We start from the raw sequence: 27,843 nt of genomic DNA on the forward strand, positions 1-27,843 counted from the left end.
GATCACAGCCGTCCGTGCTATTTCTTCGTGTAATACACTTGATCTTTAGGTGGAGCCCGTAACGGCAGTCCGATGTCTCTCTTCAGGCCCCCGTTCCTTCTTCCTCAGGAAAGAGATAAAAAGTTTTTTTTTTTCCCTCTCAACTCGGCAATCGTGACCCCAAAAGCAGTTGAAGAAGAAGAAGAAGAAGAGGAAGGGATCGTAGATGAGCGAGGGAGATGAAGCGGCGCGCCGCCGGAGCATCGCGAACGAGTTCCGGAAGAAGCTCCTCCATTACAAGGAGCTCGATTCCAGGATTCGCACAGGTGCGCCTCTTTCCCCTCCTGGATTCCCACCTCTTGATCCCTGCCCTAGGGCTTGTCTTTCTTATAAAAAAAATGTTTTTTCTTTTGCTATTCTTGGTGTTCTGGTGAGGGTTTTGCGATGGGATCTTAGTTAGGGTTTTGATTTCAATGTTACGGGGGTTCGCGGGGCGTTGGTGGGAAGGGAGATCCTCGTGTGATCTTGGTGTTTGGAGGCTGTCAGGGGTTATGACTGTTTCAATTCGTGGGGAGGATCACGCAATGTGTTATCTTCTGGTGGGACTAGCTGATGAATTTTGACGAGGTTCGGCTGTAGGTATTACAATGAAAAAGTAAGATGATCCCGGATTATGATGAGGATGTTGGTGATGCTCTTTCCACACATCTGTTTATGAGGGTCGAATTTGATAGTCTTCACATCATTCGCAAAGTGGATTTAATAATTTTTCTAGTAATTTATCATTCTTGAAGAACATTTTGAGTTTGGTGCGGCTGAATGGGTTCATAGAGATGCAATTTCAGTGTTTCATGATCTACTTTATGGAGAAAAGTATGTAAATTTTGCAAATGTATTATGGGGGACAGCCTTTTGAGAAAGTCTCCTACTCAATATTTTTAAAGTCTATGTAGCTCATGCTGCAATTTTTGCTTATGTATGGGCATGTAGTATGTTGGAATCTTTTTTCCCTATTATTAATTGGAGCCTTTTGTAGTCTTGTGTCCGGTTTGCATGAGAATATGATTCTTTTGCTGGAGTGTCTAGGAAGAATTGGACACGTGAAAAGTAAATAATATTAGCGTTTCTAAGCATCTCAATCTTATTGCCTCATGTTTTTGAATTTTGGAGTCTGTATGGCTACTTATGCTTATGATGAAATTAAGCAGCATGCCACATATCTCCAAGGTTGATGCTTACTTATCTTTTGGTTCTCTGTAATGATATAACTTGCTTAACTCTTTGGTGATATGAGACTTGGCTTGGAAGCTTGCGACTGGAAAAATGTAACCGAATCCCGCATGTAGCAATACAAGCTATTTAGGAGCACTGTCATGAAGTTCCATAGGAGGTGCAAGTACCGCTGCAAGCTGCTATTTTGGTCTTAAAAGTAAACATGCTTCATTGATCTTGTTTAGGATCGTGATTGGAGACAAAACCTTGATTTATGTTTTTTGGCCTATGTGTTGATAGGGCTGCAACCTAGTTCAGCCTCTCTGAGTTTGAACTCAACCCTGCCGGTAAGACTTGACCCTACCTCACTCCCTTAACCAATTAAAATTCAGGTCTGTTCTTATTTCTGGACTCATATTTAAATTGTTGCTGGATCCAGTTCACCAATGACATGACTTTATGAAACTTGATATTTTGAACCACAATGACTTAATCAAGCAAAGTGCCAATCTAAATTCGAAGGTTCTTGAGTATTGATGATTACTTATTCGACAAATGTATGTAATGAATCAAAAAAATCTAGAGTAAAATTTGTCCTTCTTTCAAGCTTAAAGAAAAATTGTTTAATTCAGAGATTACCTGTTTATTTTTGTTAGAACATTCCCACTTTCTTTCTTTCTTTCTTTCTTTTTCTTTTTTTTTTTTGAGAGAGAAAGAGATGGAAACCCACCCGCACTATAATCATCCAGGTCTAAGTTTTGCGAGATGCATCACTCATGAATCAAACCTCGAACCTTTGATTGCCAAGCAGAGGGGTGTGACTATCGGGACAAATCATACCTCAGGAATTGTGACAAGATTTAAACTAATTATCGGTTCACAGCACGACCACAACGATCATTTTAACCAAGAGCTCTTCTTTCATGATTTGTGCTAGAAACAAAAAAAAATGTTCCTTCCAAGAGAAGGATGGATTCAAGGGAAATCCATAAATATTTGTAAATTCTCACTATATGGTTGTACATTATCAATCAAATTATGTCTGATTAGTCAACAAAGGACCCGTACTCCCCAGAAATGCTTATCAACTTCTTTTCTCCTTTTTTCATGCAGAGTATCATCTAGCTAGGCTTTTTTTATTGTCATTTTTACTGCAGTGGCAATATTGATCATTTTATCATATTTTTGGGCATATCATCAAGATTAAATGATCAAAACATTGAATCAGAGGCAGTTGAACATGGCAAAAACCTCTTTTTCCTCTCCCTTTTTTCCTTTAACAAGCTGATGAATTCTGAAAAAAATTACTGGGTTACAATGTGATGAGATTGTCTTATCAATACTATGTTTTGAATAGGATATGACACTGCCTTTCTCATGATTAACTGTGAAATTATTGCCAGGAACGTTGCATGGTGGGATCTCCTTGAGCACCTACACAATCTTAAGTTTCCTTTTTTATCAGATCATAGGTATGTAATACCTTATGCCTTGGAAAACAGAAAACCTTTCTCCTTGACAGTATATTAATGGCGGCCTACTTACTAATTGCTCTGGTCATGTTAAGTATTTTGAATTGGAAAAACATGAACTAGTTTGGCTGACATGGACATTGCACAACCATGAGACCCTTTTTTCCTTTTGTTTTCACTGATATTTCAGCCACTGATAGATTAGTGGATGATAATATGTATTTGTGGGGACTACGATTATATTTTGATGGTATATCCGAAATATTGACTGATACCCTGGGTAGCTTGACCAATCTCAGTGTATTACCATCATGTCTGGTAGTTTGTGTTATGATATGTCGCAGATGATTTAGATAATCTGGCTACAGTCGGTCAGGATGGTGCTAGCAAGTGCCTATGTTTGTGGGCAGAACCAAAATCAATTAAAGAAGGTCCAAATGTGGACATAGATATGCCTGGAAAATCCATTTTTAGGTCCGAGCCAGGTCAATTTTGAGCTTATGCAGGCTCAGAAGATGGTTGCATTCCTTCTAGATCTAGATATTGCGATTAAGTATCCTAAGAAAGCAATGCATCCTTCTTTTCTTTTCTTTACTTTTTTTTGGCTGCAGATATCTGCAAACAAAGATATTCATTTTATTTTATATATCTGATATGCTATTGCTTTTTTTTTTTTTTGCTGAAAATATGCTATTGCTTTTTGACAGCCATATTTTTACATCTACAACTCGCTGTCTCGGTTGTGATGCCAAGTTCTAATTGTTACGCACTTGACAACAGCAGCCGGCTTGTTGATTTTGTATCCATTTTTCTTGTCTATGTTCAAAATTCATGCACACGAATCCACATATCATCAGACGAATGCTCTTTTTAGATTGATGTATCCTAAGCTGCTACTCAGACAGACTGGATAGGCCATGTCTTTGAGTATGAAGGGAAGGTATTAATCAGAAACTTATCCATGAAGAATTTATTTTTGTGCATGTTTTACTGTTTGTATTCTAAGGTGAGGTGTTATATTGATCCAGCTTAGCATCATATTTTTGTTCATTGGGGACTTCATAAATTTTTGAAAATCCCTTGTTTAGCTTGAAACTTTCTTTTTGTTCCTTTCTTTCTATGTCTTTTTTTTGATGTTTGTAAACTGTATACTGAAGGCGATGCATAATTTCCTTTGAGTGACAACATATATGAAATTAAGTTTCTTTTGAACTTAGAGAAAGGCATAAAAAGGGTGGCGCAGACTAATGCATGAGGCTTCCGCCATTGTAGAGTCTAGGGAGGGTTTGATGTACGCTGCCTTACCCTGGGTGCAGAAAGACCATTTCTATATTTCAAACCCATGACAGAATGTTGCACTAAGGCTCACAACTCAGGAGAACGTGTACTACCTACAAATATTGATGTATTTGGCATCCGGGATTTGAGAGTTTTTGATGTGATTTTCTTATCAAAGTCATGGTGGAGTTTTGGCAAGGAAGAACATAGGTCTTTCAGCAGAAAAAACTTGTTACTAAAACATAGTTTCTTTTAGGCACCTGGGAGTTTTTAGTATGATGGTAGTTGGCATCCTTTTTTGTTCTATTGGTGAATATTTCTTTCTTTCTTTTCTTCTTATTTTATTGTTTGTGCATGTGCGTGCATATGGATTTATGTTACTGAATAGTTTCTTCTAGTGCATTTGTTTTGACAACTGAATTCCTGGAAAATTTGTTAAAGGTTATATTGTTTTGCATTCTGCTGTAACAGCTACGTTCCAGGAAAATTGCAACTATTCTGAGTTTTGGCATGCATGGACATATAAGGACGTGTAACTTATCAAGAGAAACACTTGAGATTTGCTATGATAGAGAAACCTAATCAACATTTTGACGGTTTCTTAGTTCATATTAAAGTTTCAATTTTTACAACCTTCATTTTCCAGAGTAAGCATGGGGGTGCTAATGAACATAACTTATGTGTTTTACTTGTAATGCATCTCTTCTGAACCATACACTAACATTGCATAGCACATCATATGATAATCAATAAAATATGTTTGAGGAGAAAACTATAAGAACAAAAAAGAAACTTTTAGGAGCTTAAGTTACATAGAGAAAAGAAACTAGAATTTCTTCTGAAAGTAGGCACAATGAACTTGTCAGGGTCAGTTTCTCTCAAAGGATTTTTTACTAAAACTCCTTCCCCTCTTAGTCATTTTCTCGCTTTGTAAGACTGCAGATATATTAGTTAATATAATCAGAGCTCCTTTTTGTGGGGGCAATTATCAAAGTTCTAATGTTTGATTATTGATGTAATGAAACAAGCACATTAGACAAGAAATCATCATGAGTTTTTCCATAGTGCCTTTTTGATTGCTAATAGGGATCGATCGGGTTGTTCCAGGATGAAGACCTAACCAATATTTTTTTCAGGCCCACAATTTTTAGCTTAAAAAATATCTAATTATCCAGTGCATTTTAAGATAAATACTCTTTAAGTTGTGCATTATTTGAGATGTTGTGAATCACATTTGATTTAGTTGTTGTGTCAAATTTGTTCATGTCAGTTTAGTTTTGCTAAATGCATGGCATACTTGGCTGAAAAAATAAAGTCTGAGATTGTAACATAGACTCAAACCATGAGTCTAGGTTAGTTCACATCAGGTTGATAAGCTAGGTTTGGAGCTAATGTATTATCCAACTCACTTGCAGCCTTGATAGTAAGGGTTATACTTGTACATGATTGCATAACATGTCAAGTTATATACAATTTTGATATGTGCTAGTTCCTTATTATCTCCCTTGCTCTCTATCTCTCTTTCTCTCTCACGAATAACATAAGTTAAGGGCCAGTGAGCAAGTTTGATTTCATTCTGGGCAGGCTTTTCAAATATGGAGCTTTTTTACTCTTTGCTCATGGATGATGCTATAAGTTAGTTTAGCTCGTGAGCTAGTGTAATTCCTTTATCATATCAATGAAATTGCTTAAATATTTAGCTCTATGTCTAATAAGTCAATGTCTTCTCATGCGAGACTTTAGCTATATTCTTATGTATGCTCGTTTTGGAAATGCCTGTCTTGCTGTATCACTATGATCATCATGCGAAGGTGATTGAGCTATTTTGGAGTGGACTTGTTGATAATGTTATCAAATTTGTATCATGTTTTGTTTTGTAAGGGCTAAAGACTTCTCTTTTTTATGATTGGGAAAAAAGATCCTAATATGGAATGAAGCAGCTAGCTCTGAGAATTGTCTTTTATACCCTTTTTTCTGTGGAAAGTTTGGTTGCTCCAATTGTGTTCAAAGTGGCATATAAGCATGTTAGGAGGAAGACTGGTTCCACCATGAGTAGGGATGCAAAGATCTACGAATTTACCTCTTTCATGTTTCTTTTCTTTCATTTTTGTTTTCCATGTGATGATTTATCAGATCATGTTTACTTCAGATTAAATAGTCCTTGTTCGAAGTTACGGTGATACATTTCAAATAGAATGCATATTAGTTTGTTGAGAGTTATAAGGGGCATAAGCTACAAATTTGCATCTGTGGATCACTATGAACTTAGAGACTGTCTCAATTATTAAACAGGATGCTGATTTGGTTGTCCGGTTCTGTAAGGATGTGGAGAGCCGATCTCAAGCGGTATGGCATATAACCTTTTCTATATTGTAATGGATGCTCCTGTGATTAGTGCTAAAAAGATGTTTCTTTACCGTTTTTCCCCTGTGTGGTTTTCCATGTACTTATCCAGCCAAACCATTCTCAGTATTCTGAAAAGGGTACTAACTAGCATGCAATGTCGACTCGCTTGACATTATGCTGTCTTGCAAGTGCTGGGATCTCTTAAGCACACGGAGATGTTCTGTCTGCTTGTCAACTTAAGTGAATGCTTATGGAAAAATATGTGAAATATAGAAATCTTGTATCTTCACTGAATTCTATCGAGGATGACATTATGCACAAAATTTCATTTATTTTTTTTGTCTTCATTCTCTCAATATTGTATCTTGTATGTTTTTCAGTTGGTTGTGGTTAAATTTGGAGACCATTTTGTAATTACTACAAGAAACATACAACTTTGCTCTACAGTTTTAAAAGATTGTTGCCTCTTTATATTGAAGAACATCATGGAATTAGTTTTAGGCTTTAGCAACCTATTGTGAGATAGATACCCCTGAAATATAATTGACTTATTTAGTTATATTATAAGAGAAGCAAATGACAAAACCAACCAAAAGGAGGAAGTATTATTATTATTATTTTGATAGGGGGCACTAGTCCAACAAGAAAGCCTTACAATGTAGCAGCTGACAACACCTTTTAACATCTGCATAATTGTTGGCATTTTACTTTTGATCATCATCATCTTTCATGGATGAAACTTTTCAATGAGGCAATATGGTGCTGTACAATTTCTTGCAATGCCAAAGTGTGTAAAGGGAGGAAAAAAAAAAGGCGTGAAGAGCTACAAGTTTAAATGAAAAATTGTAGGCTCCTCATACTTGTGTATGTGTGTGAGTATATATACATACATATACATAAACATACACACACACACACACACACACACACACACACATACATATACATAAACATATATATATATATATATATATATATATATATACATATACATAAACATATATATATATATATATATATATATATATATATATATACATAATATATATATATATATACATACATACATACATATACATAATATATATCTATATATACATATATATACATACATACATACATATACATATACATACATACATATACATATACATACATACATACATACATATACATATATATACATACATACATACATACATACATATACATATACATACATACATACATACATATACATTATATATATATATATATATATATATATATATATATATATATATATATATATATATATATTAAAGCACAGTCCTAGCTTTTGCAACTTGCCATACTGTTTGTTGAACAGCTGACAAACTGAAATAGAACATTACTACCAAAAAATTGTCTTCAATATCCTTGGTAATGTCCAATTATTCCACCTTTTCTAGCCCATTATGATGCCTCCTTTGATTTCATCTGCTGCTAGCTTTGGCAGTTTTGCTGTTTATGTTTTCAATATTTGCTTATTGATGCTCTAAATATTATAACCTGGATGTTCTTCCCTTGATAATCTTGCAGGGGTATGTTGATTTTGGCCGTTATGCAACTTTCCACCACTTTGTAGCTGGTTTAGGGCCTGTGGACTTTGTTCAGGTAAATTTTTATGGTTGTCCAAAGCAAATCTTCTGAGCCTGCTGGTTTTATTTAAGAATGAGATAGGCATGTCAAGCATTATAGCAGCATTCACCAACGATAGGATATTGCTAAATGTCTAGTGAGCTGGGCCTGTCAATCATTGTAGCAGCATTCACCGTGATCAAACGTTGCTAAATGTCTCCTGATTAGCAAGCCATTAACATGGTAGAAGTACTCTTAAAGCATAGAGCTTGTTGATGTTATTTGTCAGTGATGTTAAAATGGTCTCACATGATACCTTTATCCTGTTTTTAGAGATTTATGTTGGTTCATCTTTTATAAGTCAATGACACTACTGAAGCTCCAAGTTATTTGTTTGTTGTGTCAGTCAAGGCTGACTGAAGTAAGGTGATCATGTATGAGGACCAAACTAACAACTGGCGATTTCATGAAAATAGAAGCAATTAAGGGTGCCTTCTATCTAGGATGCAAGTTGGTTGAGTAGACCTGGTCCTGTCCTGTCGCTGACCGGATTTGAACCTGCTCTATACTTGAAGTCAAGACTCATTACTCAGGTATGGGTCCTAAAATGAGGCCCAAACTCCAGTCAAGTTGCGCATTAATATTGCAGAATTGGCTTAACTGTACCTAAGAAGTATGGATTAGACTGGATTAAAACTAGTTCAAAGCTATGCCTAGTCCCTTCATCTTAGACGGAACCCAACCTGACCCACTGAAAGAATTAGTCGAATGCAGGTCTAAACTTTTATATCTGAAACAAATCTAGGTCAGGTATAAGTCAAGCTAAAACCTGGACCTGATCCAAGCCACACACAACCATATCACCATCAACCAAGAAGAAAGAGGAAAGGCAAGCCTAAGACAGTTCAACAATATGTCAAGGGCCAATTCCTTAGAGACATGATGTAAGATGGTGTAGAATCATAAGAGAAATGCGATTGGAAACTGGAGAAGTGATGAATGATCAGCAGCCTAAACCATAACCAGAAGAGGTGGTTAGTGTCCAAGAGAGAAAGTGCGGAATAAATTGAATCCAGGAACTACCCGCTAAGAGGTAAGTAAATAAGTAAAACAAGGCATGTTGGAGACCACAAAACAACCAAAGCCAATCAGAGAATACGAAAAGGGACAAAACAGCTTGAAGATGCTAAAAACAAGTAAAAAGCATCATTCAGAAATGTGTTTGTAATTATTTGATGCCATGATGAAGCTGCCGAACATGTTCAACTTGGTTTGAGTGGTTGTGGCAGGGGCAGTTTTGGTAGAACTCACCAGACAACAGGTGTAGAATCTTGAGCTTTTGAAAGGGCAATGTGGAATTAATTCACTCTTCACTGTACAGATTGAGGCATTAATGTCTAGAAAATTTATTGAGTGTAATTGGTGAAGATAAAGCACAAACAAACAGGATGAGACCTCATCTGATTTCTTATCTGCCACCTAAGGTTCTTAAAGGATTTTTTAGTCCCTATTTTTGTTGTGAATACTCCAATTTCTTTCAGTGGCCACTGTGAAAAATCGCTGTAATTTGAGTTTCTGACAGTAATCTGATAGGTGATGCTAGATGGGACATTTCCCTATTTTTATTCAATTCACTTTTGGAAATTGAAAATTTAGATCTTCAACAATCAAGGGTTCTGTCACCGTGAAACTGGAGAAGTAATTATTGCAATGGACCTGCAAAATCTCATTCACATATTATACTGGAGCTATAGAGCATTTTAGTACATGCAACCTTCAAGTGAGACATCATGTTAAGAGGTGCATTTGTTTTTCCATGGATAATGTCTATAAGTATATCCATGTACGTAGACATAAAAATGAATGGCTATTGTTTAAAAGCATGTAGAACATGCAGATCCTAGATGTATGACTATAGCAAGGATTCAGTTTTGGTGGGACATCCTATGGGACATTAGGACGGGGCTCCATCCTAATGTCGAGACGGGACCATCCCACCACTGTCCTAGCATCCTGTTGGTGTGTCTCAGGACATTCTCTATCCCAAGTGTTGGGATTGGGCAGGACGGCAGCACATCCAATTCCACAAAAAATAGGGTGTCCCCGGTGATTTGAATCATTGGACTATAGTTTGCTAACTGGCTCTGAGATGCTCAATAGCTTGCTATTTTCTTTTCTCTATAACAATAGAAATTTTGATGTTCTTCCTTCCTTTTGTCCTGTAATGTAGTATCTCTTATTATTTTTTCTAGGCAGAATTGTTGTAATCATTGCTTTTAGTGGGAATATGTATATTTTGTTTCACTAATGATGTGTAATTTGTATTGCTTGCGTGCACTAATATATAATCTATGAATCATCAGGGATTCTACAATGGGGACCTAATAAATTGTGAATATACATTTGACAAAATGGGCCGCACAGCAAAGGTTAGCCCATGGTCAACTTTTAGAATAGCTGCTTAGTTGGTATTTATGGTTGCTTAGCTTATCCTGTTAACATAGATCAATTCACTTTGTCTCGCAATTTCAGGTAAACATTATATGCGGAAATTGCTCTAATAGAGCATGTAAAGGTTCGTGATTTTTACTTGATTGTGTAAATGTCGTCTTGTAAGATATGATCTTGATAGCTTTTATGGACACTTTTTTAACTATTTTTTATCATGATGTTGATGTTGGCCCATTAATATATTGGTCTTACAAGCTTTTGCTATTATACTATTTTAGATTTTGATACCCTCTCCTGTTCTAATGTATATGGTTAATATAATATGTTATTATTAGTCATTTATGATCTTTCTTGATCACTTCCAAGTAATTTTTGTTGTAACTATGTCTTATTTGATTAATTTTTACTAACAAACTTCATGTGAGTTTATGAACCAAACTGGCTGTTTATTCATACGTTTGCATGCCACGTGTTTACATCTATCTCCATGCCTTCTGAATTATGTGCTTCTGGTCTTAATTTTCCCTGCTTACTTGCATATATTCTGGGTTAAACTTATTCAGCTCTAGGTATATGCTGCCCTCTTGTACGTTGCTTAATCGACAGATGTTTGTGATCTGTTGTTTTTTTCTGTTTTTGTTGATTAGGTCAATACTCTTTAATAAAAAGCTGATCCTAAGTTACACTTTAGGACCTTAAGCCTTAGTCGCATCTGCTTAACTTGAGGGGACAAATCCTCCACCCAAACTTGAATATAGTCATCTAATTCCTATGTTAAGTCACATCATCATCTACCTAATTAGTTTTAGGCAAGGATGGCCAAACAGTCTCGAGCATGGTTCGGGGATACCGATCTGAATCGGTTGGCTACTAGGATGAAACAGCCCCATAGTTTGGTTCAAGGCTTTTTATAATTTGGTCGGGCTCATCTCCTCTCCAGCTCATCTCTATTTCGTGCCTTCTCTCAAAGCTTCCGACTCATCTCGACTCTTAGGCCTCTCTTGAAGTTTTCAGCTCATCTCGACTCTTTATCCTCTCTTGAAGCCTTCGGCTCATCTCCTCACCGCCCTCCTCTCTCACCCCGCTATCCTCTCCTCCTCCAATGCTTCGATCTCTACTACATCTCTCATGGCGACCTCTGTTGTTATGGAACCAACCGCTGCTGCCTCAGGATTGGGCCTCGTTGCTCGTCCCGTCTCTTGTCTGTTTATCCCCTTGATGGCGTCCCTCATCGACTGCTCGTTCCTGAAGGTCAAGAATTCAAAGGCCGTCGACCTCCCCTTCTCTTGATTGATGACAATCTACGCCAAAGAGCTAAAAGTCATCAGATTTGCGGGTTGGATTGGGGGATCGGGACCTTGGGTTCCAAGGATCTCGCCACCCTCTCGAGGGAGGTGTTGCTATCGGGATCCTCTTGCAAGTAGTGTGCTCCAGTGGCTGGAGCACAATTGGTTTGTATTCACCCTCATCACAACAAATAGAGGAACCATCTCACATAGAAATGTCTCAACAATCTCGTCTACGTGCACTATAATCTAAGGTTGAGTCCTAAATGTATTAAAGAGAGTGGAGTTGAAGTATAATGATCTGCTTCATAATAATTTTGTACAAGATGATGAGGATTCGATGATTGGTTGGTTTGAAGGCTAATAACGAAAGCTAGAGCTCGACAAGCCAGGATCACCTCCATGACCAGCTAAGCAGCCAACAAGGCTAGGGTGGATGTGGAGCAATGGGCCGAAGGTAACATCCCATGCTTACATCCAGCAAATTAGGCAGAGGGGTCGGTGGGGATCAGATCGACCGGTGATTCCATGTCCGAAACATCCTTCCAGCAATTTGATCGAGAGATGCTTGGATGAGGCTGCCATGCTACATAGTCTAGCCAATCAGGAGGGCATGGTTGATTGTCGTAATAGGGCCAGTTAAAGCGGGGCAGGACAAGAAAGTAGCTGAGAAGAAAGGCAAAGACAAAGACAAGGCCCTATTGGAGAGAGTGGAGGAATTGGATTCAAATACCAGGGAGCCCTCACCCTCAAAGTTATATGGGATTAGCAGTGATCATGTATCTGGTGGATAGGAAGGAGGTTAGACCACCGTATGGCTCACAACACCAGGGTGGGATTCACTTCATCGGAGAGTCCTAGTTCACTCATGCTACACAGGATAGAGACCACGGTGCACGATCGATAGACCGTAAGGATATGATTACGTATAGGAGACGAGGTCCTCAAGATCGTGGCGGATAGGAGGCTGGTGCAGATGGCATAGCACATGGGGTGCAAATGACATAGCCCTCGACGTATCAGGTTCGAAATTCTATATGGGATCCCATGGATATGGTGCCAACTACTTATGGATATGGTGCTTTAGACATGTCATCCTCTAGTGGCTACTATTCTACATGGTCTGAAGCACCTTATAGGTCAGAATTTACTGCCAATATATTTGGATGGGTCGCTCCATAGCCACAATATCAGGTAGTCTTCTACCTGATATAGGGACACCGTCAGTCACAATACATATAGGGACTATCTAGATTGCGTACCTCATGGCGGCCCACGAGCTTATGGGAGCAGGAGGCCATGTGGTAGGAGCATTGGGTTGAGCCTCTTGCATACGAAGATGATCCTAATGTCTACGAAAAACATCACCACTCAATGAGATTTTAGATATTGGTACTTATATTTGTACTTTAAATTTATCTAATTGATTGTTTCATTGTATGTTTTGTATTTTAATAATTGATTTTGATATTTCATATTGCTTCTTCGCTTAAAACATCAACTTAGGGTTTTAACCTAATAAAAACATCAAATTAGCATTTTAATCCTAATAAAAACATCAAATTAGACTTAAAATCATTAAAAAAAAGCAAAAAAAATTGGTCAAAAGCATCAAATTAGACTTTAAATTAGACTTAATTTTCATTATTCTTTATTAAATGGTAAACAGTTGAAAAAAAAATGGCGTGCCGATTTGGAACGAGCATGCCACACCGTACTATGTGTTGGTTTGGTATTGTACTGGTACCGTACCGAACCAATAACTGGCAGGTATGGGGCACGGTACCGGTTCAGCGCACCTTGTTGTAACGTATCATGATTATTGTCCTTTGGTGGTTGAGTTAGGTTTTGTTGGTTGGGCTCCCTTGCACTTCCCTTCCATGTGCTGCTCATGTGTCCAATGTTCAGGTATCTAGCACTTGCTTTTGGTAATGCTTTCTTTTGGTTGTAAACCTTGTGATTTTGAAAGTTAAGTACCTTTGTTTATTGAGTAAAAAGAATCTATGCTTATGAGGCTTGCTAGATTATCATCAATCCGTATATTTCTAAATGAGTTGCAAATAAAGGGACAAAATTGTAATTATCTTCTTGTTTACTTATTTTATTGGAGCACTTCCAATCTGATTATATATGCATGGCATGTATATCCATGAGATATGTATATTTAAGCATATGAAGCCCTAATCTCCATCTATGATATGTATGTTCTACTCTCTAATCTACTCTTCATAATAATATTTTGCAGGTGAACTTGGCTGCATATGCAATGTAACCTATGATAAGACAATGTGCAGGTAACTTAAGCATGGCATACATATTTTACTTTTATATTTCACCAATTTCTTTTCTTGTGTGAAATTTAATATACAATTGGCATTATAGCAGTCTGTCTAATACAACCTCAGTGATGTGTCGAGGCAATGTCATGTATGGTTATCAGTTTTTGCATTGGATAAACTGTTAGAGAAGCAAAATCCTCCAATGAGATTATTTCTCGTGGGTAAGCATGCAGATCAATCTAGGCATTTGACAACAGTTCCACAAGATCCACATAAATGGGGATTAAAGGTGTAATTGGTACTACCTTCAATCTCCTGCCTTGCTAAGTGGAGAGTTCGAGGAATCACTGAGCTTTTGGGCATTCTGATTGGCTTAATTGGTATCATAACTGAAGGTGAAAGTAGTATTACGGAAGTTAAAACTGTCAAAACTCAAAAGTATGATGTACACAAATAAATTCATCTGTATATTTTATTGTTTTACATTTTTCTGTATTTGTTGATGAAATATTGTCATGGAATGAATCATTTAGATCATTTTTTCCACTATCTGACTCCCTATGCTCCAGCTCTCCCAACTGCAAATTAGTTAATAAAATGATTACAGATACTAGAGACAAGGGGGTAAAAGATGCAATAAAACTTAAAATTATCACAGAATGATTGCGAAAGTGGATACACAATGCCTTGTATAATTTGCACTAATTCATTCACAAAAATACTTTTATCGTGCACGATTTCTGTTAAAACTAAGTTGAGTTGTATCGATAGTTACCATGGCTAGTCTTACCTCAAAAAGGCTGCCAATTATATTATGTGGAAGAAAATCTGGAGATGCATTATTCCACCATTAGATGTCCCTCCTCTCAGTAAGCATTCTTTCACCCATTCAAGAGTCATGTGTTCTAATCTCTTCATACTTGAAAGTTCAGAAGATTCTGCTCTCCATACTCTTGTTGCTATATCAAAATGTGACCTAGAGGCCACATATGTGTCTTTGTCCAACCAATGATTACCTTGTCTATTTAAACATAGTGTCCCTCCACTCGCATGCTGTTTTCAAGTTGCCACTGCAGATGGGAATCCATTCTTAGATTTACAAAATTGTGGCATTATTTGAACAGTTGAAGAAGCCCCATGCCCCCCCCTCCATTTTTCTTTCTTTTGTTTTTGTTTTTTTTTTTTTTGGGGGGCGGGGGGGGGGGGGGGGGGGGGGGGATTGAAGGGTAAATGGAGGAACAGGACTCCGCTTCTACCTGACATACACTACATGTTGCAAAGCGACCTGTTGCATAAAATGCATTCCGTTTTCACAGAGCAATTTCTTTAATATGCATTTATTTATATATTATTTCTATGTGGCTGATTATTTTTTGTTTGTAGATATTCCTGTATCTTTATTTATTATTTATTTTATTATGCTCTGAAGTTTACATAGATGCTCCTATGTTTTCTTTGAAATAGGGTTCTTGTGGAACTTGCAATTCCATGTGTCAAACATGGTTCCCGAGTATTTAAGGGTTTTACCGTTGGGTTTCATCCTCGATCATGGGAAGTTGTAAGAAAGATATTTTGCCTGTTCTCTTCGAGGATTTTGATTTCAGCTGATTGGGTTTTCATTTTGAAAGAATTATTTGGTTTGACTTTTGGTTTTAGGTTTACAATGGAATGACTCAACTAGGTTTCGAGAAACCTCATCATGAATTCAGGTGTGGTATTTCTCATGGTATTTCTTGTTTTAATTTTATAAATGCTCTTGAGCATCTAAAATCTTAATTGTCAATAATTTTTTCAGTTATGTTTATATATTCTTACTTTAGTTTTCCTCCTGATTTAATATAAATTCATGTAATGTCTGTTTTACTGGCATTTTGTTGTGTAAAATAGATATTTGGCATACATATGATAATATGTTCTAGAGTACAAGCTTGTATATTCTTAAATAAAATAAGGATGCAATGAGAAGTTCAGTACATAAGCTGTTCTTAATTTAAGATTTACAAATTGTGAGAGACCCAAAGTGGTGCTAGGTGGCCATTAATTTTAACTACCATGGTAGGTTGTTCCTCTTGAAGGTACAAGCACAAACATGTGAATGAGGACACAGTGGCATGATGCATTACCAAAGCAGAATTTGTTTTTTTTCCTACGTTTCTCTATCAATTGAGGGTATCTATTATTTTTTAAATTTCCTCATTCATGGTCATGGTTACGTATGGTGAATTTATGTCAATTTTTTAGTTCTGCATTCTCAGTGTTTAGAATTTAAACTAGAGTAGACTTAGGGCTTGTTTGGCATGGCTTTTATTCTTATGTTTTTAAATTTTAAAAGAAAATCATAGAAACGAGACAAAAAAATAATTTTTATGCTACTGTTTTTATTTTCTATTTTTTGAAAACTATTTTCATTATTTCTAGAAAAATGGAAATAAGAAATTCTTACTTTTAGTATTTTTAAGAACAAGAAATTTTTAAGATATTTATTAACCTATATTAATAATGAAAAACATCTTTGATTAGATTGGGATCCCAATCATTAGTACTTCCTCTAATGTGCATTAATGATCCAGGAGGATAACCTAGCTTAATGTGGACACCTTTGGCCACTATGGGTAGGGCTAGATAGGGTCTAGGAGCGAGATCTACCACATTGAATAACTGAATCGCGTGCCAAACTTTTGGAGGCCATAACTCGCTTATATGATGCTCAATTGATATGATCTTCTTTTTTTCCAAATTGGATGACTTTTCGAGATCTATGGTGTAGTATCAACCCTCTAGGGGGTTGAAATGGACCGAAATTCCATCTTTTAGGCTTCGAAACGCGTTGGTCAAAATTAAAAATTTTTTCTTTTAAAAAAGATTTTAACCGAGTATATCTCTCAATCCAAGAAGAATTAGATGGAGCAACAAAAGCAAAGTTGATGCTGGAGTTAAGATTTACCTCCTGTAAGATTTTAGATTTTTCTAGTTTATTTCTACTCGTCTTGTTTATTTTTGAAAAGCTAATCCTGAGGGGAATCCGATCCGAATTGTGCAAGAGCAGATCTTACTATTATTATAGGTAGAGGCTATGTACCTCAGTTTTCGAAATCATCAATTGATCATCAATGAAAGAAAAGAAGGCCCAAACCCTACTTTCGCTAATTGTCCATCTTTTTTTAAATTTCTTTTAAGAGATTCAAGTTTAGTTGGTTGAGGGAGTTTTTCCTTCTTCTTGATTGGATCAATTAAACATGCCCAACATTAATCTACTTTCTGGGGCATGTTTTTACCTCGGCACAAGAATTAGTTTCATTGAAATAACTCCATTTGTCTCTTGTTTTTTTTTTTAAAAGCAGAATGAGACTTTTGTGGTATTTAACTTCAATGAATTATATCCTTGAACAATTGATGGATCATTATCTACTAATGTATGATGTCAAAAACTAACAAATTACCAGAATCATGTAACAGTAGTCATAGCTTCCGCAAGAATCAAAGGAATGGCAAATTCATATAAAATCTATATTTCATAAATATCACCACGTATATAATGACTCTATGGAAGAAAAGATTTACCAAATCTATTTTATGGAGTGGAAACTGCTCATTGAAAGTAAATAAAATTAGTTCTTACAGGCAAATACTCAATACTCAAGTAGGCTACAAATTTCATCATGAAGTGCTTTTTGTCAGAAGGATCCCGAAAATAAAAAAAATATTATCTTCAAAAAGTTGCAGATGGATTCTTTTTTCCCTTCCAAAGCTTATCATGTTTCTGGCACATGGTGATGTTACTCTTAAGATAGCACTTCAATGTTCTCAAATAAAAAAATGGGGTGAAGCTTTAGTGCCCAAGAAATTATCTGTTTCTTTAAGCACCTGAGTTGATTTGGGTTACACTGCACAAGCTTATAAATGTTCGACAAGGTGATGTATTTTCTGGATGAAATGGATCTGTCTCCTGAAACCGGTCCATCACTTGAACATTTTGACACCATTTTGGTAATTTTCATAATGCAAACATGTCATCCAAAATGAATTGCTTCTTATGAATATTTAAACCATTATATATTTGATTTACCATTTGGAATGTATAAACTTTGTTGTATAAGGGCTGAATTTGTAAACAGAACATCTGGAAGCCACTTACTAAGTTCGGTTTGTCCTTTTTCTTACTTGCTATGCTATCAGTTAGTGTAATTAACAATGAAAATAAATTTATTAATATGCCTTGTGTGCTTAAGATTGAGTCTAAAATTGGTGTAAAAGGAATCTATTTTATGGTAAAAACAATCATTTGATTATGATGTGCATGCGAATGCATTCAGGTATATCTTCTGTTTCAAAAACCTGACCTATATCTGCATGCTCATTTCTGCCAAAAGAGACTGACTGACGCATGCTGTTTTGGGTTCTTTGTAGAGATTTAATTTGTCCACGACTGTGTGCCACTACATTCATTACTCTGCTTGAATATTTTGGCATGGAAGAAAAAATAATTATCTGTGCCTAATTAAAATTTGCATGAGAAGATTTGCACTGCTTATGTTAAGTCCTTGCACTGTCATCTTTCTCACCTGACTTATTATGGATTTTGTAAATAATTCAGTTTTGGAACAGAGCAGACCCATGTATCTCTTTATCTAACTGCGGTATCTGCTCTTTCGGGTCTTGTCAGGAAACCAGTTTTGAAGGTACGCATACTTTAGCACGGGCCTGTGGATGGAAAGCCTTGTTTGTAACTATTTTTCTGCTTGTGCAGGTTTACCCAGACAAAGGTTTAGAGGCAAGGTTGTCAGGCTCAGCAGCAAGTGGCAGTGCCCCAACAACTTTGTCTCCGACTATTCTGAACATAGACTGGAGATGTATGGGTGATTATAAGCATATGTTATCTATACCATCTCTTGAATAATGAACAATTTATAAGAATGTTGTTTGCCCTTTTTGCAGGTGAAATAGCTCGCAGCACTCCTTATGAAATAAACATATCTATCCCGGTGGAGGATTATGATCCTATTGAGTTCACTCTCACTAAGTTATGTGGTTAGTTCTGCTTCTTACCCAAAAATACTGACACCTTCAAAATTTTAGACGGCACCTTTTTTTTGTTTTGTTTTTAATGAGAAATACTTACCACATTGAAAGTACAAGGTATGCCAGAAATTTGCAGCAGACAGTTTTCTACGTATAAAGTTTTTTAAGATGTCAACGAAATAATAAAAGAACTGTGTCATTGGATGACCTGTTAAAATTGTAACATGCCACTTGTTGAGAATTACCCAGAATCAGAAAAATCAGATTAGGAGTCGTGATAATTGGTCTTCTGTTTTATAAGCTACTCAACCTATATCTGTTATAGTTGGAACATCTGCATGGAAAAACAACACGTCTAATTCATGATTTTGGTCTACAGGCAGTTGATAGTTTCCTTAATTTTAGTTCACCTGAGAAGAGAATTCTTTGGAATGTCCCAGAAGTCATTCAATCTGCAATTGCAGGTTATCCTAATTAAGCCTGTTCGTTACTAATGTTGTGTTGATGAATCTTTTTCCCTCCCCATTTGCAGGCCTCTTTTGGTTAAATAAAAATTGTTTTCTTGCCTGTTTCTTTTATGGAACTTGTTAAACTTAGAAGTTATTTCAAGATGGTTAAAACATCTCCAAGTTGCAAACTAGACAATAAAGATATAAATGTGGGAGACTGGAACTCAGTTTGTTGGCAATGTGGAAATGTGGAGCAATATTGTCCTTGGTTTGTACTTGTACACCTTGTACCCTCATCCTATATCAATGTATAACATTGTTACATGAGAAGTCCTCTATGTGTTCTATGCAAGGTTTGCCATACTGTCCCATACAGGCCGTGTTGTAACAATAAGGTGCCGGTACAATGTTGAGGTTTGATTCCGTATGAGCCGAACTAGTCCGTACTAGTTTGAACTGAGCAAAACCATCCTGGATTGCCCAGTACCAATCTATACTGCCCAGTTTCAGATAATGCATACCGTCTGCTGTGCCGATATCATTCTTCGTATTGGTTGCCCGATGGCAGGGGTCGGTACTACTCTGCGCCATGCTGTGCCGTGCCGTGCCGGCCCGTTACCGACATAGTAGAGGCGGGGGATAGGGAGAACGGGAGAGGAAAAGAGAGAGAGAGAGAGTGCTGGAGAGGGAGAGGAAGGAGAGGCTGACGGAGGTCGGGGAGCTGCGGAGGCGGGCCTCCATCTCTGGTTCGAAATAGGGGCCCGAAGAGGGTTCCTTTTTATTTTTGAAAATTTTCAGTAAAAGTCGGCAAAGACCCTGCCTCCGCAGCTCCCCGGCCTTCGCCTCCGCGGCTCTCCGGCCTCCGCCGGCCGGCCCTGGACGGCTTCTCTTCCTCTCCCTCTCCCTCTCTCCTCCGCTCTCTCTCTCTCTCTCTTTTTCTTTCTTCCCCTCCGGCGATGGGGTTTTGGTTTCGTTACCGAAACCATTCTGTTTTGCCACCGATAGGCTCGGGACGCCCCAAACGGAGCGATTTTGGACGGTTTCGCCGACCATGGTGCATACTGTGCTGTATTAAGTAGTGATGTACCAGTACGATTAAGGTAGTCCGAATCGGACTGAATTGTCCGGTTATGCCCGTACCGAGCCGACCTGCTGGAGAACCGGGTCGGTTTGCCCATTAAAATCGGTTCTGGCCTCGAACCGGCTAGAACAAGTTCCGAACCGATTGGAACTGGCCGGAAAAGGCCCGAACCGGCTGAAACTCTTCGAAACCGGCCGGTTCTGTTCGAACTCCATGCGAACCGGGCCCCTTCCCCCTTCTTTTCTGCTTCGTTTAGCCTTAAGACACCTAAACGGCTCCCCCTCTCTCAATTTGCGAAATCACACTAATTCAACACAATTGAAGGAAGATCCAAGCCTAAATAAGATGTGCTTTCTCTCCTCTATCTCATTTTTTTAAATTTGTATAGGAATCACGGTGCACGATTTTAAAAAAATAGCTCGAAATTTGCAAAATAAAGAGAGATTATGCCAAACTTTTTAATTTGCGCTTGATTTTATTGTATGCTGCAGATGTATGAATGATCTATACCATGACATAAAAATTTTAATTTTCAGATTATATATATTTTAAAAATTAAAAAATATTTTTGGATTAAAAATACAAAAAATTAAAATAAAAATAAAAAAAGCTGTAAAATCTGAAGCATATTTAGGGCCATGCAAACTATTCTGTAACAAAATTTTGTGTCCATTTATTTAAGTTTTGATGCGATCATGTGCATTGTGGTCTAGGCTTAAATATGAAAAAAAATGAGAATTAAGTAGCCTTTGATGCATGTCCATGGGTCTAGACAAATATATGTAGCATCCATTATTGAGTTCTACATAGATCTGAGCCGAAATTAATTTTTTAAATATTTATATTTAAAAATTATTTTTAAATTAAAAAATAATTAAAAATATATAATTAATACCAAAATTTTAAAAAATTAGTAATACATATTACGTAATTTAGAGGTATTTTCTGAAGTAGAAAATATATTTTTCTGAATTTATGATATCTAAACATATTATATAGTTTATGCATGCTACATAGGATAGGAATCACGGTGCACGATCTAGTGGAGCCCGCGAGCATCCGATTACATATAAGAGGCGGGCTTCTTGACATCATTCAGGAGGACATGATGCAGCTGCAAATGACCTCGCACGTGGAGTAGGATCCATATATGTATTAGGTTTCGAGTCGTATACTCGATTCTATTATCCGCAGCCATATGCAGTCTATGATCCATACGGATATGGATATGGATATGGATATGATGCGGTTAAGGCATCTTCCGGTGGCTACTACCCTACGCAGCCTGGAGCATCTTACGGGTCGAATTTTGCTGCCAGCTTATTCGGATGGGCTCCTTCACAGTCGTTTTATCAGTCAGTTTATCAGCCAAAGGACATTTATCAGAGCTAGAGATTCAGCAAAAAATTCGAAAGTGCTTATAATTCGGAGTACGTTCTTTATGGGATGAACATACAAGACTACAACGCCACTTGATTTAAAGGGTAGGTTGATGTGCCTTCTGACTATGCTAATGATCCAGATATCTACGATAGGCATCGCCATTTGACGAGATTTTAGATATTAGCATGTATATTGTATTTTAAATATATGTAATTAATTGTATTATTTTATTTTTTTATCTCACTACTTGAGTTGAGAATATTTTATGTTGCTTGTTGTAGCATGCAATATTTTACTAATCATTTTGTGTTTTGTATCATTTTTCAACAACAAGATGCATCATTTAGGTTAAATTAGGATTATAGAAACCTCAAAAAACATTAAAAAGCATAAAATAATCAAATTAGACTTGAAGTCATTGAAAAAGTTGGAAAAGATTGATTATCAATAATTGAACTTGAAAAACTCAAAAAAAAGCATGCCGGTATGGAACTGGCATGTGCGTACCGTGTGTTGATACGATACCAAACCGACCCATCTGCCGACCGGTACGGGTTCTAGTACCGGTTCGGCAGACTTTGAGTACGATTGCATTTTATAACAGACCGGTGATGTACCGGTATGGTTTTTGGTGTTGATTCTGCGAACCTTGTTTTTTTGATTAACTATACTAAAGCAACGCATTTGAAACTCTGACAATCATAATGTATTCAAGAATTAGAGCATTGTAAGAAGATAGTCTGAGATCTGCAAATTTGATTTTTTTTATTTTTTTTAAAAATGATATCTGCCTTCCTTTGCATCAGATCTGAAGCATAATGAAACTATTGACATGCTCATAGTTGAACAATTCACTTGATGTTTAAAAAGCTGATGAGTCATTTTGGCACATCTTTCTCAGATTATAAGCAGGGGAGAGAAGGTGAAGCTACAAGAGGTTGGGCCATGTTTGGAGTTCTTTGTTGCATGTAGGTGACTTCAACAATCAGTCTTTAACGCTGAAATATTGTTAGATATGTTCAACAATTATATGTTGAAATTATAACGCTAGTTTCTTGATTGTGCTTTCTAAGTGTCTGCTTTGGTTTTGATACTTGCATAAACTGTTTTTATCCAGCTTCATTGTTTTGTTGAGTATATTTTGCTGTGGAGGATTTATCTACAAGACACGCATAGAACATCAGGTTGGTTTGCTTTGAGTTTAAACTAGTGCTATCTGAAGAATATGATTAGGCATTTTTCTTTGAGATAGAATGAATGATCTTTTTTGAATGTATTTATGCAGCATGGTCTTGATGCCTTGCCTGGAATGACCATTCTATCTGCCTGTTTGGAAGCTGTTGGTTACCTACACTTCTTTCAGCCCTTGCTTATGTTCACTATTGAACTTTTCTATTCATTCATTAGAATTTCAGTGAAGGCCTGATGGTTTGCTGAAAATCAAACTAGGTGTCTGGACCACAGGGCTACAGACTAGGAGAGGATGTCAGTGCTAATTTCATAAACCAAGCATCTTGGGAACGTGCATCTGGTTCTGCACAGGGAACACAAAAGACAGTTGAGAGGAGATACGGGTCAATCTGATAGAGTATATGCATTAATTCTGTTAGTATTATCTCACTCCATTTCTCATATACATTTTTATAGAACCACCTGTTAGCATTTTGGTTATTGCTGATTCTTATTCCTATTGTTCATGCTGTTCATTGGCATTGTTCTAATTAGAAAGACACTTACTTGGCTTAAGTGGTTTAGGAAGGTGCCAGTTCTAGGATTTCTTTTTTTTTTTTCCTGAAGTACACGTAAAACATTTAGAACAATAAGCAACAAGAGAGAATCTAGAAGCAACAAAAGGTATGCGAACTGTTGGGCGCATAAGATGTGGATTCGTGCTTTCAGTATATTAAATATATAAAATCCAACCTGATTGGTGAAGAATTAGAACAGCTGACTACAAAACTTCAACAAAAAGCACAAATTATCAACTGGCGACTATATTCATTGGAAAGGGTCCAGAAAATAAATACTAATTTTGAAGTCACAGTTTTGGGTGTAGATGCCTGTTTATGGTACCATCATTATCCATTATATGAAGAACTAAGTAGAGTTATGAAGGTTCTTGCAGGCATGGCATGGTAATGGACAACAATGATATTGAGGCATAAAAACAAGTGATATCCATCTTGTTTGACAGACAACATGTTGAACACACTTGACCACCATACGAAGTTAAGATAATGAAGGGAAAGATAAAAGAGAGACCAATGCATATTCATGATCATATTTCTTCTTTGGACCTATGGTAGTTCTTCCAAACTTCTCCACTGTAACCAGTGAGAGGACCAGTGTTCCCCACGTTTACCATGGACTTCGCAAATTGGTTGAAAATTCATCTTCTGGGTACTTGTTAACCAAATCTATAGTTTTTGCATCATTTCCTGTCAGCAGCACTTCATCTGAACTAGAGAGTCCCTTTCCCCTTGGGATCAGCTTAAAGTAGTAGTTGTCAAATCTGAAAAGACTGAAAAAAGTCAAGAGGCATGATGTTGCTATCACCACCCAAGCTTGGACAAACTGATGTCAGACTGTAGTAGAAGCTTTCTCCATAAGGTCTTTCATCTGCTCGATTATTCCCACATTGGTGCTAAAATCTCTGCTTGAAGATCACACATCTTGCCACCCCTGCTGTATATCTTCCAGTCAACATAAAGTGGGCATTAATACAAAATCCAAATTGTAGATGGACATGAACTAAAATAAGATGTGAAACAATAATTTGACATTTCCGGCCTCATCGGAATTTCTCCATCAAGAGGTTTGGACTCGTTGAATCATGGTTAAAGCAAAGAATAGTTAAGATAAATTGCATTTAGTGGCTGATGTAAATTGTAATAACATTGATGGGATAACTAATTACTGGAAAAAGCTTTATCTTTCTAATTAAGTGGTTTAGAAGCTAGAAAATTAGATAAGTACATAGCATTAATTTAACTTAAGAAAATCTTAACTATCTTTCTAGCATATTAAAATTCATAACCATATTATGGAAATAAATATTTGGCCGAAAATTTGTCTGTGGGGATCATGATATGTGTAAGAAAAGAAAGAATATCTTTTCCCCTCTGGTGTTGGTTGACAAACGCACCTCTTTGATAGGGATGATTATTCAGATCACATTTGTGGGGGCATTTGTACATGGTAAAGTAAGTCTTACTTACATAGAAGGGTAATTCACCAACCAGTGGAAAGCCTTTGTTGGTCACTGATAAGAAGAAAAGTCACCATCCATATTCCTGTTTTGAGGAACTAGATGTTGGTAATTGCCTAGTTTAGGTTTGGTTTTAGAACCTTTTCTTCATTGGTGACCCCAGATTCAGTGTAAGAGTCACTATTAAGTTGGCCCAAGCGGAAATTTGGTGATGCCTTACGTTTTCAAAGCTTTAGACATTATGCTTTCCTAATTTGATAGAGGAATGAAGATGCTCTTTTAAATAAAATTCTTAAGCCATAATAAGTTTTAGACTATATGCATTCTGATCAAATTTTCAAGCAGAAAATCACTGTATGTTTAAATACTGAAGGCTCACCTGAGAGTGCTACAATTTATCTAGCCCTTGCCTGCTGAAGTGTGTCATGAGGTTCTGCAAAGTTGAATTTTTGGTTTTGGGGGGTGGGGGTAGGGGGTGGTATTTGGTGCTTGAGCCATATACACTTGCCAATTTTGAGTCCCTCCTTCCGAATGGAATATTTCAACTTGGTCCCCCACTCTGTGACAGGATTATCAGCGAATCCGTCTATAATTTAGCATCATTATAATGAACTTCACAGCTTTTGTTTTACATGACTGAAAGGGCCTTACATGCTAATTGGGTTATCATTATGTGATCTGCGAAAATCCCAATTTGGTTTTCAAGAACAATTAATCACATGAGAGAAGCGAATATGCATTGAATTACCATACTTTTAATAATCGTAACTTCAAGTGGTGGTTCCAAGCTAGGATGAAAAAACATGGGGATTAATATTAGGTTGATGGCTAGAGAAGAAGCAGAAATTGATATTATTATTATTAATAATGTTAAGATTTAGCGGTTAAACAAATTTAGCTTGCCTTGTTCAAAAATGTTAAAACTTAGGTCGTGACTAGGAAATTGTGTACTTTTTAGCTTTATTATCTTACCAGGATGGTGGAAGCTCTGGCAGCAAGGGTGAGACTGTCAGTGCAAGAAAGTCTCTGGGCATGCTTCTTCTAGCTTGGCTTTGATCTCGTCAGTCACTTTGAATCCTCTAACAGAATTTCTATTTGTGTTGAACTTTTCTCACTGACAGTTGTCTCACTATATCCACCAGCATTGATGCATCACAGCCCTGAAATATTACATATATTGAGCAAGATTTACCTGATGACATGAATATATGGGATGAAATATATACATAACCTTTACGTTTCGATGAATGGATGCATAAATATAGTATAGGACCGTTAAACATTGATTTTATCTGTGAATGTGATGTGGCTCAGTCAAATTGTTATCTAATGATGGATGACCAATTCATGCAAGATGGTTGCCATGCTCTTACATGAATAATCTGGCGATATGATGCAATGATCCTGGCACTGTGATTGTGAATAGAAAGCAAAGGACTGTTCTGTTGTTGGTTTAGCGAAAGATAATTCATTTTTTCTTTGTTCAAAATTTTCAACCTAAACAAATGCAGTCATGGAACTGAAGTCTTAGGAAAGGAGTAGCCATCCCAAGGCCCGCACTCTGCCTTATGGCCCTCTCCAGGGCAATATTGGAGTATCATTGGCTTGGTGGCATGAGTACTGATAGTATGCTGGATAAAGAACCCACTTTGTGTTGATCTCGGTTGGATTGCCTCCCCAGAAATGATTGTACACTGGGAAAGCCAAAACCTAGGGAAAGGGAGGAATAGAGTCGCGCCGTTGCTATTGTCCTATTTGGAGAAAGCCATGAGCTTGAGCAACATACTAAGTGAAGGGGTTTGCTTTGCATTTATAAGCATGCATATGGTCAAGCCAACTACTTCCTCCTACCAACTCTCATACTGACTTTATAATGAGCACAGCACATGATATCAGCCCTGCTGACCATACCTGGAAAATGGTTATACATATTGTTTATGTTTCTAGGAAATGCTTGGTCTGCATACTTTGACAGCAAGCTGATTTACTTACAGTTTTTGCTTTCCACGTTTTTGAATTGCTCTTTATGTTTGGCTTACTGCTTTTGCATTCTATTTCTCAAATGCTGCTTTAGTCTTTTGTCTGAACAGAGGATGTTTTTGTGTATAGGTTCAAAACATCTACTGGATGAGATGGATGGTGTTGGAAGTTGGACCCTATTTTTCCCATCTTCAGATGATCAAAGCTCACACTCATATATATATATATATATATATATATGAGGGTGAAAGTTCACTGGAATTTGTTCTATCTACTCCCAGAGTACAAGCAGGTTACAAAGACAAAAAAAATGAAACGATTCAGAATCTTTTCCCACCAACACTTGTATGGAGTCGGAAGGTGATGCTAATTTTGTGAACCGTCTGTAAGCTCTGCTCCTCTGGTGGTCATTTCATGTGAGATACAGGCCATGTCAGAGGGAAAGAGGCAAATTGTTGTAGGAAGTGAGCCAGACTAATTGCTGTCATGAGATTAAGATATTGGTCTGTACCAGTCTACCAGAGAACGGGTCTGAATTTAATGGATCCAAAAAATGGGAACTTTTGATGGACTAGTCATGTGATTGCATAGGATTTGTTGTTTTCTGTTCTTGTGAGCTATTATGTCGACTTTGGTCGGTTTAAATGGATTCCATCTGCTCCGATAATGTTTTTGCATCATTTATATTCACAGGTCAGTTCAGACTGGACCCTTTTTGTTGTCTGACCCAAACATTATTCATTTGGGTTATGGATATGTTCCTGCTTATCCATTAAATCAATTCGTTTGGAAACGGGCCATGCATCTTTTACCGGACTGGC

General features: G+C 37.0%; 1 protein-coding gene across 5 annotated transcripts; it reads left to right on the top strand.

The window, feature by feature from the left end:
• On the top strand, positions 1 to 27,596 carry LOC103711559 (G-protein coupled receptor). Of its 5 annotated transcripts, XM_008797756.6 has the most exons (20): positions 48 to 1,408; positions 1,492 to 1,538; positions 2,595 to 2,663; positions 3,371 to 3,462; positions 3,565 to 3,603; positions 6,234 to 6,287; positions 7,848 to 7,922; positions 10,250 to 10,315; positions 10,419 to 10,461; positions 13,869 to 13,917; positions 15,367 to 15,460; positions 15,559 to 15,611; positions 18,497 to 18,581; positions 18,650 to 18,752; positions 18,838 to 18,930; positions 22,736 to 22,802; positions 22,952 to 23,018; positions 23,120 to 23,173; positions 23,284 to 23,439; positions 27,152 to 27,596. In XM_008797756.6, the coding sequence occupies exons 4-19, from the start codon at positions 3,409 to 3,411 to the stop codon at positions 23,416 to 23,418; spliced, it is 1,131 nt and encodes a 376-aa protein (XP_008795978.3). In that variant the 5' UTR covers positions 48 to 1,408; positions 1,492 to 1,538; positions 2,595 to 2,663; positions 3,371 to 3,408; the 3' UTR covers positions 23,419 to 23,439; positions 27,152 to 27,596. The 5 variants fall into 5 exon arrangements, with proteins under 5 accessions (XP_008795976.3, XP_088567414.1, XP_008795978.3 ...); XM_008797754.6 differs by lacking the exon at positions 1,492 to 1,538 and having other exon boundaries at positions 1 to 305; XM_089927385.1 differs by lacking the exon at positions 48 to 1,408 and having other exon boundaries at positions 1,474 to 1,538.
• Positions 27,597 to 27,843: the final 247 nt, after the last annotated feature.

The sequence above is a fragment of the Phoenix dactylifera genome, chromosome 15 (assembly GCF_051530095.1).
Source record: "Phoenix dactylifera cultivar Ajwa chromosome 15, Ajwa_hap1_PhDact_Kaust_v1.1, whole genome shotgun sequence".
Taxonomy (NCBI): Eukaryota; Viridiplantae; Streptophyta; class Magnoliopsida; order Arecales; family Arecaceae; genus Phoenix; species Phoenix dactylifera.